Below are 10,700 nucleotides of genomic sequence, written 5' to 3' on the forward strand. Positions count from 1 at the left end.
TTTTTTTTTTTTTTTTTTTTGGTACTGGGGATTAAACTCAGGTCCTTGCACTTGCAAGGCAGGCTCCAGAACCACTGAGCCAAATCCCCGGCCCTTTTTCTCCTTTTTGAGACAGGATCTCACTATAAAGCTCAGGCTGGCCTTGAAGTCACTATGTATACCAGGCTACCCTCATATTTGAAGTAATCCTCTTGCCTCAACCTCCCAAGTACTGGGATACAGGCATATACCACCATATCCAGCTACTTAGAGTACCTGAATGAGAATAAACAAAATTCCCTACAAATACAGCAGTAGGGAAAAAAGATGATTACAAGGAGCTCAAAATCTATAATCCCTAATTATAATTTCTAGAATTACGATTTGTGACTGCATAATGCCCCAATTACAAAGATGTAGTGGCATATCCTTTCTCTCAGGTTCCAAAAAAGAGGAAATCTAAAGAGACACTGGCCAGTGTAGTCTCACCTTAGACAGAGAGCCAAGTAGGAAAGCCTACAACCCAAAGCATCTGTGGGTTGGCCTCAGTTAAGCTGCAGGGTATGTTCAAGCCAAAGCACCGCAGCACAATGATAGGCAACATCAGGTTCAAGTTGCCTTGTGCTGTGTGTCTAACATTTTAACTAAAATCCTAAAACTATAAGGCACACTGTGTCATCAAAATACCCATCAGCCTGAGGTGGGACTAGAAAGGAAGAGGCAAATCAGAGAAACACTTCAATGAAAAAAATCATTAGGACTTTGTCAAACAAAATTTAGGAATATCCTAGCAAGACTTATCTCTCCATTCTTAATGTAAATACCTTAAGGATAGGGGATGTTCTACTTGGATCTAGTACAAAGAAAGTGTACTAATTCTATAATATTAAGTGGGACCTACATCATCATCTGGGAAAGAGTATAAGAATGAAAACCACCACAATGAAGTAGTTATTTCTTTCCTTTCCTTTTTTTTTTTTTTTGAGACAGAATCTCACTATGTAGTTCAGTGTGGTCTCAAACATGTGACCTCCTGCCTCAGCCTCCTGAGTGCTAGGATTATAGGAATGCATCACCAAGCACAGAGAAATGGTTATTTTATTTTTTTAAGACAGGATCTTGCTATGTAATTCAGACTGGCCTTGAACTCACTGTGTACCCCAAGATGGCCTCAAACTTGCAGAGATCCTCCTGCCTCAGCTTCCCAAGTGCTGCAATTACAGAGAAATGGTTATTTCTTTTTTCTTTTTTGGTACCAGGGATTGAACTCAGGACTGAGCTAAATTCACAGCTGAAATGGTTATTTATTTAACTATCACGAGATTCTCTGTCTTGAGGCTCATTTCTCTTGTTTCCTTCAAGTCCAAAAAATGAAAGGAAGGATGGAGACAAGAATTTAAAAAATTATTTTTAAAATTTTTATTTATTTTTGTAGTACTGGGGATTAATCCCAGAGCCTTTACACTGAGCCACACATCTAGCCAGCCACCTCAGCCTCCAACCCCAACACTTCTTTATTTTTAACTTTTTGGTACTGGGGATCAAACTCAGGACCTTTTGCTTGCAAGGCAGGCGGTGGAACCACTGAGGTAAATCCCCAGCCAACACTTCTTTATTCTGACACCAGATCTTGCTGAGTCATCCAGGCTGGGCTTGAAGTTGTGATACTCCTGCCTCAGCCTCTCTGAGTGCAGTGCCCAGACAACAGGTGTGCACCACCACGCCCACCCTGACTGGGTTAAGAGACTCCTGGAGAGGTTCGTGGGAACACGGAGGTGCTGTCCTCTTCAGCAGAATGTGCTGTGAGGAGAGGACCAAGTGGGAGGCGGCCCGGGGCTGCCTGTGGAGGGTGCATCTCCAGCTGGTGCTCTCCTTCTGTGCTCTGCTTCCCTGCGGCCAGGAAGTGAACTATGCTGCTCCCTCGCGCTTCTGCCATGATGTTCCTGCCTTGGAGCCTGGCAACCTCGGGCTGAAACCTCTGACCCGAGCCAGATGAAACCTCTCCTGTTGTACGCTGTGGGCGTCACATACTTTGCCCCAGCAACAGGAAAGCTGGCCGCCACAGGTGGTTAGTTGGGAATGAAGGGGCCCCACCTGTACTCCTGGACACTGGTACAAAGTTTCTTGTTTTGGCCTGTACTGACTTGGGTAGAGGGAGGCAGAGGGAGAACATACTGCAAAGACAGCCAGAAAGGAAAATGGCAAAAAAGAAACCATAAAGCCATAAAAATACTTCATTAATTCTGAAGGATATAAAACAATGTTTTGTTTTGAGTACAGGGGATCAAACTCAGGACCTTCCACTTAGGAGGCAGGCACAGAACCACTGAGCTAAATACCCAGTCCTGTTTTGTTTTGTTTTTTGAGACAGGGTCTTGCTATGTAGTTCAGGCTGGCCTCAAACTCAGAGCGATCCTCCTGCCTCAGGCTTAAGTGCTGGAATTGCAGATGTGCGCCACCACACCTAGGGAGAACAGTCTTCCTAACCATGAGGCCATCAGCACAGTGCATGAGATATGAGAGATGCTCAATATATGCATTTTTTATTTGTACTGGAGATTCAACCCAGGGCTTTTGCACTGACCTACATCTTGTTTTTATTATTTTACTTACTTATTTTGTGGTACTGGGGTTTAAACCCACAGTCTCATGCAGGCTAAGCAAGTGCTCTAACACTGAATTGCACCCCATCCTTTTATTTTTTTGGGGGGAAAGGGTCTTGCTAAACAGGTAGGGCTCAGACTTTTAACCCTCTAGCCTCAGCTTCCCAGAGTGCATGTGCCACCACATCTGGCTTCAATGCATTTTAGTCATTGCTAGAGCAGCTCCCCCACATCCTGCCAAGAAACCTAGTTTAAGTCAAAACTTTTTAGGAGAGAGAACTGGGATGTAGCTCAGTGGCAAAGTAGTTGCCTGTGTGGGGCCCTGGGTTTCTGGATTCAACCCCAGGGTTGGGGAGATAGGGAGAAAGACAGGGAGAGACGTGGGGCACACAAAAGAAATGTTAGGTTCCCAAAATACATTCTGTTCTCACCAACTGAACTTCCAAGCAACATTTTATGAGGAAGAGAAGAAGACAGAGAGAGGGAAGGAAGGAGGGAAAAGAGATATACAGACTGATTCATTGGCAGTATTTACAGGAAACTTGTTATTACTATGGTGATAATTAAAACCTAAAATGTGTTAACAGGGCTGAGGTGTATAAGTTGAGGTATAGATGAAGTATAAAGGATTTTAATATTTAATCATAAAAAGACATTCAATGACAGATTTTTTGTTTTGTTTTGTAGTGCTGGGGATCAAACTTGGGGGTGTTCTACCAGTGAGCTACATTCCCAGCTCTTTTTATTTTTGAGACAGGCTCTCACTAAACTGCCTAAGCTGGCTTTATGATGTTCCTGCCCCAGTCTCCCAAGTACTACCTAAGTATCGCACACACACACACATACACACATCTAATACATGCAACAATGCAGTTGAATTTCAAATGCGTTATACTAGTGAAAAGAAGCTATACTTTTCAAAAGATTACATATTGTATGATCCTGTTTTGTGATTCCCAAGGACTGTGATTACAGGCAGTGTTGCACCATCACACCTGACTTCATAACTTTATCATTCATAACTTAAATAAGAAAGTTGGGGCCGAGAATTTAGCTCAGCAGCTGTACCTGCCTTGCAAGCCCAAGGTCTTGAGTTCAACCCCTGGTACAAAAAAAAAAAAAAAAAAAAAAAAAAAAAAGTTGTGGGCCAGAATAAACTTCCTATCGGTATTTGGGGGGGGGTACTGGGGATCAAACTTGGGACCTTACACTTGCGAGGCAGGCAGCAGAATCACTGAACTAAATCCCCCAGCCCAAATATATATTTTTTAATGATAATTCTATGAGTTCTGGAGGAGTATGCATTAACTGAAATAGATCCAAAGTCTTACCAGAATTTACAATGTTTATGTGGAGGAAATTAATTCTCCAGTTATATTTAACTCACATCTTCTTTACAATGTACTGAAAAAAATTAAAAAGTTATGCAGAGCTCACTGAGTCAGTCATCAGCTAAGAGCAAGCTGGAGGAAGTACAGAAATATGAGTAAGATAAGTAAGGTCCCTGAGCCTAAGAAGCCCTGAATCTGAAGGTGGAAAATGACACCTAAAAAAGGAATTACTGTATGATCCAGGGTCGTGAGTGGAAGCTATGTTCAATTCTGATTCTAGGAAAACAGCAGACGACTAGGCGCTTTAACCAAATGCATCCTCTTGCATTTATATAAGGTGGTGGAGGTGGCCAGATAAAAACCAGCTCCTGGTACAGACTCCATTCCTCCCCTGACCCACAATCCCTGCGCCGGCCAATTCACAGAACGTCCTTTTTCAGAGATCAGAACTAGTCCCCCACAGCCCCTTCTACAGGTGAAGCCAACTCACAGACTCAGCCGCCGCTTCCTGCTCGTCCACCGCCAGAGCCCACGAGTCAGTGGCCATGGTCCCAGGCGCGTGTGGGACGTGGGCGCTGTCGGACTCTCTGCTGATGCGGTGGATCGTGGGCTCTAGGGGGTCAGGGCAAGCCCGGGTCCGTTCCCACCGAGAGAGAACTCATTTACCACCGCGCTGGGGACCGGAAGCGGCGCACCGCAGTGACGTCAGGCTTGGCGCTCACCCACTTTGGGCTGTTGCTCCGGTCGCCTTCAGAACCCCTCCCTACACCCCTGTTCCCAGGGCCCACACTCTTTCTTATTTCTTACCCAACTGAGGTAGCTTTCTCACACTGCTAAACTCGGATCAAGTGATCCTCCAACCACAGAACAAAATCACGTTCCCACCCAGAACAGTGGCATAGGAGACGCTCATAGAGTGATTAGTAAACAGCGAACCATTACAGGCTGCCAAAACGCATAGAGAGTTGTTTCGCTTTCCAGACTGAGATAGTCCCCATGTTGGCCAGCAGCCCTGTATAACGGCCCCTTTAGTTAAGGACTTGTCCCACCTTAGGTGGGCATGGTGGCACACACCTGTGAAGCCCAGCACATTAAGGGAAAGGGCCAGGGATTTAGCCACCGCCTGCCTCACAAATACAAGGTCCTGAGTTCGAACTCTGGGACCGCAAAATAATAATAATAATAACAATTGAAAAATTGAAAAATAAACTTTAAGGGAAAAAGTGGAGAGAGTAGCTAGGGATGTAGCTTAGTGAGAAGGCCCTGATTTCCATCCCTACTACCACAAGCAATGTGACACACAAGTTCCAGAAGTAGTTTAACTTTGAAAGTACTTAGAAATATGGCAGGGAGGGCCAGTGATTTAGCTCAGTGGTTTCACCGCCTGCCTTGCAAGCACAGGGTCGAGTTCAAGCGTCAGTACAAAAAAAAAAATTATATATATTTATATATGGCAGGGAAACGTGCTGCAGATAGAGCATCACAGCATGAAAGAGCAAGCCCCTTTGTGAAACTGAATAGATAAGGTTCCTGGGGGAACTGTCAAGAGTGGCTTAATTAGCAAATACACGACTTTTATGGAGTTCACCCTCCTGGGTTAGAAGCCCAGCTCTCCTACGTAAAGGTTGCGTAACTAATTGGAATATTTGCGGGGGGTAGCAGGGATTGAATTTAGGACCTTGAGTTTGCAAGGCAGGCAGCAGAATCACTGAGCTAAATCCCGGCAGGAGATTTTTTAAAAATAAATATTTCAGGATTTTAGAAGATGTAAAATAAGGATTGAGACATTTGCTTTCCCCCAGCCTAACTAAATACTTCCCTAAAAAGAAGGCAGGCATTTTCCTGCAACCCGACAGAATTCTAACATCTCTTATTTAGCCAATTTTCTACTACAATAATTTAATCTCAAATGATGGTGGGCAGGTGTGTATATGCAAAAAAGAAAAAGGCAAACACAGCTTAGGAACATCATTCAAGTCTGAGACAACCCTAAGAAATGTTTCCCAGAGAACTTATGTTGTTCACAGGGTTAAAAGGAGGTTAAAGATTTTTTTTCCAAAAAAGTTTAATGAAGAATTAAATAACAGGAGGTATAGGATTATATACTATAGTTTCAACTTGTACTAGAAGATGCTTCCGGGGTGACAGGCTGTAAGCTAGGGTTAGAGAAAAACTTCCTTATTTTTGTGTACATTCTATCCTCTGAAATTATTTTCCATGTGTTCATTTTCCTTTTAAAATTGGAAACAAAGCTTTTGTACATAGGGAAGGGAGGGGGCTTGCAGGGGGATGGGGTAAAATAAAATTTATTAAGAAAAAAAAAATGCCAGGAATTTATCTCAGTGGTTCTGCCATCTGCCTTGCAAGTGCAAGGACCCGAGTTTGATCCCCAGTATCAAAACAAACAAACAAAATAAACAATAAAATTGTATTTCAGGCAAAAAAGAATGGGAATATAACAAATATCTAGGTTTAAGAAATTAAAAAAAAAAAAAAGAGGGCCGGGGATTTAGCTCAGCAGTTCAGTGGCCTGCCTTGCAAGCACAAGGACCCAAGTTCGATCCCCGGCACCAAAAAAAAAAAAAAAAAAAAAAAAAAAAAGAAAGAAAGAAAGAAAGAAATTAAAAAAAAAAGAAATAAAAAGTTTGAAAGGGGGCCGGGGATTTAACTCAGTGGTGATACCACATGCCTCTAAAGTGCAAGGTCCTGAGTTCAATCCCCATGCCAAAAACAGGATTGAAAGAAGGGCTGGGAGCCAGGCATGGTAATTCATGTCTATTAATCCCAGCATTCCCGAGGCTGAATTAGGAGGATCACAAGGAGTTTGAGGCCAGGGCACTCAACTACATAGCAAGATCCTATCTGGATGGGAAGGTTTGGGGATGTAGCTCAGTGGTAGACACTACTTGCTTAGCTCACCAGGCCCTGGTTTAGATCCCCATCAACAAAAGCACTTCAACTGAAGCCCACTCTCTACTTACCTGTCTCTCAAGAGGCAAGATCCATCCTCAATTTGGCGCTTATCCTTCCTGTACAAACTATTAACTTGTGTTGCTCTTTCTATTAAACAAGGCTGGTGTAGGTGGCACATGCTGCAATCCTACCACTCTGGAAGGCTGAAATAGGAGGGCTGCAAGTTCAAGCCCAGCCTTGGACATTTTTAAAAAAGTAGGGATGGGGCTCAAATGTAGCTCAGTGCAAAAGCCCTAGGTTCGATCTCCAGTATCGCCAAATAAAGAGAAAAATAAAACCACTTAAAAATAAGCTTCAAGCTTGGGTGCGATGACAGATACCTATAATCCCAGAACATGCTGTGGGAGGTTGAGACAGGAGGGTTACAGATTCGAGCCCAGGATTTAGCAAAATTCTGTCTCTCAAAAAAAAGTTGGGGATATAGTTACGGCATTCAAGAGGCCCTGGGTTCCATCCCCTGCGCTGTAAAAACCAAATCAAGAGCGTCGGATTTAGCTCAGTGGTTCTGCCGCCTGCCTCGCAAGTGCAAAGACATGAGGTTGATTCCCGGTACCTAAATAAATTTAAAAAACCCAAAACGGCCAGGCGTGGGCGCGCACAGCTGTAATCCCAGCACTCGGAAGGTTGAGGCAGGAGGATCACTGTGAGTTCGAGACCAGCCTGGGCTACATAGTGAGTTCCAGATTAGTCTCAACTACATAGTGAGACCCTGTCTCAAAAAACCAAAAAAAAAACAAAAATACTGATTCTAGACTCTCCTACATCCACCCCCGACAACTACCGTCAACGATGTGAGACTCCAGATAAGAACAAACCTGGGGACCTGGGATTTAACTCAGTGGTGCCGCTGCCTGCCTCCCAAGCGCAAGGTTCCTGAGTTCAATCCCCTGTACCCCCCCCACCAAAAATTGAAGAACGAACCTACGAACCTGGTGTCGAATGTGGGGAAGGTAGAGGGGTAGGTTAGGGACAGCTGACAAAACTGGAATCCGGCCTGCGCTACTCACTCCCACCTGGCCTTAACGCTGGAGGGCCACGAGAATCAGGGCTGGGACCCGGGGTCTAACTTTCGGCAAAGGCTCGAACACTACGTATCATTACTCCTTTCCCCTTCTAACAGAGGTAGGGGTGGGGAAAATGTCTAAATATTAAAAACAGGGTCTGTTTCTACGCCGACATATACTCACACTGGCCACCGGCAGGGCGAGTGGAAATCGTCCCCAGGGTCGGCCTCGGAAACGGCCAGCAGCTCCAGCCATCGCAGCTCAGCATGGCGGTTACACTACCTCGACCACTTTTTGGCTAAGCCAAGCCCAAGCGTCATTGGCTGAGGCCTGGAAGCCGGTCCCTGCCAGCCAATCAACTAAGGGGTTGGAACAGGACTTTGCGCATGCGTCCATGCTTGGGTTGCAGCAAGGTCTAGTGCTACCTCCTGAAGAGGGCGTCCTTGTATACATATGGAGCTTTGTCATTTGTCGTAGAATGTCTGTTTCTGTAATTGGAAACTCTATGAGGGCAGGGTAGTGTCTGCTCTTTAAAACGTTGATCCTCAGGGGCGAAGACATAGTCATTACATATTTGGTTAATAAAAAGTAAGGTTCTGAGTTCGATCTCCGGTACCAAAAAAAAAAAAAAAAAAAAAAGGAATACACATCCCTCAGATAAGTCAAACTCTTTCAACCCTTATTTTTGGGGGCTGGGAATGTAGCTTGGCTGTAGAGTACTTACCTAGCATGCATGTCGACGCTAGGTTTGATCCTTAGAATTGCAAAAGGATTTTTTAAAAATACACAGTAACAACAACCAGGTATAAATTTTTTGTGGCAATGAAAAGCTTAGGTCATTACCCACTATATACTAACAACAAATATTTGTATGATGAGTACAGATAATGAGCTGCTGGAACTGAGTAGTTAAATTAAGTGCTTGCGAGGCAGGTGTGGTGGCTCTGAGCTAAATCCCCGGCCTCTTTACTGGCTTTTGAGCTTGGTCTTTTATTTGTATGGGGTACTTTTACTATTTGTGTAGGATGTTCTCTTACATATAAAAGTAATTTTTTGCAAGGTTTATAACCATGTTATATCAGTAGCACAATAAAGAAATAGTTAAAAGCATAGGCTTTGGAGTTAGACAAAAATTTGTACTCTGGCTCTGCAACTCACTATTCTGTGTAAACTCGGGCAAGATAGTTTTCTCATCTCCAAAAGGGGTTGCCAGTATTACAGACAGCTAAGTTAGACAGAAATTTATAGAGAGGGATTGGACCCTTGAGGAAGTCAGCACAAAGATTGTGGCTGGAGGTGAATCTAAAGAGCCAGGCCTGCAAAACTCCCTAGAGAGAAACAGCAGCTTCAGACTATACTGTAATCACACCACCAGGTCCAGTGAGTCCTGAAAGGCATCAGATGCATAGGTGAATGACCAAAGCATCTGGATGCATTCCTTTCCAAGAACATGTTTGTTCTTTTTTTAATAGATTTTTATTTTTATTTTTTGGTATGTTGGTTGTAGCTTGACCCACATCATACCCACACTGTGACTTAGCTGTATAAATTGTTCCTGTCAAAGAGCCTCATGGCAACACACTCAGGACCCCTCCTGGAAATACTGGAGTTATTCTTCTTTTCCTTACTTTCAATAAAATTCTCCAAACTTCTTCCATTCACGACTTCCCTCCTTGTTGTGAGACCACAAACTCAGCAAATGTGACATCTGACAGGTTGAGTTATTTTCGTATCACCAGCATATCTAATATGCAGTGTAAAAATTAAATGAACCTGTGTGAAATGTTTGAGGCGATGGCTCGATTTTAATATTAACTATTGGGCCAGGGATTTGGCTCAGTGGTTCCACAGCCTGACTTGCAAGCTCAAGGACCCGAGTTCAATCCCTGGTACAAAATAAATAAATAAATAAAAATAATAATATTATTTATTACCTTTCGGGTAATGGAAAGCCTGATGTCCTTTAACTACTATTACATCATTTCTTCAAATTCAAGAAGGTCTGAGAAGGACAAGCGTTTCCATGAAAACATGAGAATTTGACCTATAATCCCAGCACTCTGGAAGGCTGAGGCAAGAGGATCACAAATTTGAGCCCAGCCCCTGGGCAATTTAGTGAGACCCTGGCAAGGAAAAAAAAAAAAAGGTTAGGGATGTGTAGCTCAGTGAGAAGGCCCTGCTTTCAACCCACAGTACCCGGTGAGTGAGGGGTGGAAGCTCTACCTTTGAGGTCTGCATATCATCCCACAACTAAAATGTAGAGAATTATACCAAGATCTGTCACCTCAACCAAACGCAGTTACTGTGTCTCTTGTTACTATGTCAACTATTAGTACTTTGCCAGTGGAAATCAAAATGTTGGTCTTCCCAATGAAGCGTCCAACCTGGTCACAAGGCACATCGCGAACCGTCTTTCTCAGCCATTGCATCAGCCGAGTTAGAGCCGCCTTCTCAGAAAACAACTAATAAGTTCATTGGTGCTTACTTTGATTGGCATCTTCTTTGACCACATATATCTTGTATGTGCAAGGCGGCTGGGGCACTTTCCATTGGCGCGTTCTGATTGGATACCGTGATGCGGGTTCCAGCCGGCTGCGGCCTAGGGAGGGCACAGCTTCGCATCAGCGCGTCTGCGCGAACAGGTAACTACGGTCGCCTGGAGGTGGGCACGGAGGGAGGAGCGAAGCCGGCGACCCCAGGGGGAAGCAGACGCTCCTCGGAGACCCCCAAGGGTCCTTGAGAGCGGCTGGGGCTTGGGAAAGCGCAGCAGCTGCCCCTGGTCCCCGGGCGGGTCCCCGCGTGGCCTTGGG

At 44.3% G+C, this 10,700-nt stretch overlaps 2 protein-coding genes across 3 annotated transcripts in view; one reads left to right on the plus strand and one right to left on the minus strand.

Moving 5' to 3' along the window:
• Positions 1-8,189, minus strand: part of LOC104876425 (ATP-dependent RNA helicase DDX19B) — an 18,990-nt gene extending 10,801 nt beyond the window's left edge. Inside the window, exon 1 of one of the 2 annotated variants that reach the window (XM_010644422.2) lies at positions 8,074-8,189. In XM_010644422.2, coding sequence (XP_010642724.1) covers positions 8,074-8,145 — 72 coding nt within the window. In that variant the 5' untranslated portion in view covers positions 8,146-8,189. Of the gene's footprint in view, positions 1-4,403; positions 4,624-8,073 lie in introns of those variants that run through there. The other variant, XM_010644424.2, reaches the window with a different exon arrangement.
• A 2,246-nt stretch (positions 8,190-10,435) lies between these two features.
• The window catches only part of Aars1 (alanyl-tRNA synthetase 1), a 26,206-nt gene continuing 25,941 nt past the window's right edge, over positions 10,436-10,700 (plus strand). The window contains exon 1 of the mRNA XM_010644418.2: positions 10,436-10,532. The gene's annotated coding sequence lies outside the window, so the exon portion shown is untranslated. The remainder of the gene's footprint in view (positions 10,533-10,700) is intronic.

The sequence above is a fragment of the Fukomys damarensis genome, unplaced genomic scaffold, assembly GCF_012274545.1.
Source record: "Fukomys damarensis isolate Sample0158 unplaced genomic scaffold, DMR_v1.0_HiC HiC_scaffold_32, whole genome shotgun sequence".
Taxonomy (NCBI): domain Eukaryota; kingdom Metazoa; phylum Chordata; class Mammalia; order Rodentia; family Bathyergidae; genus Fukomys; species Fukomys damarensis.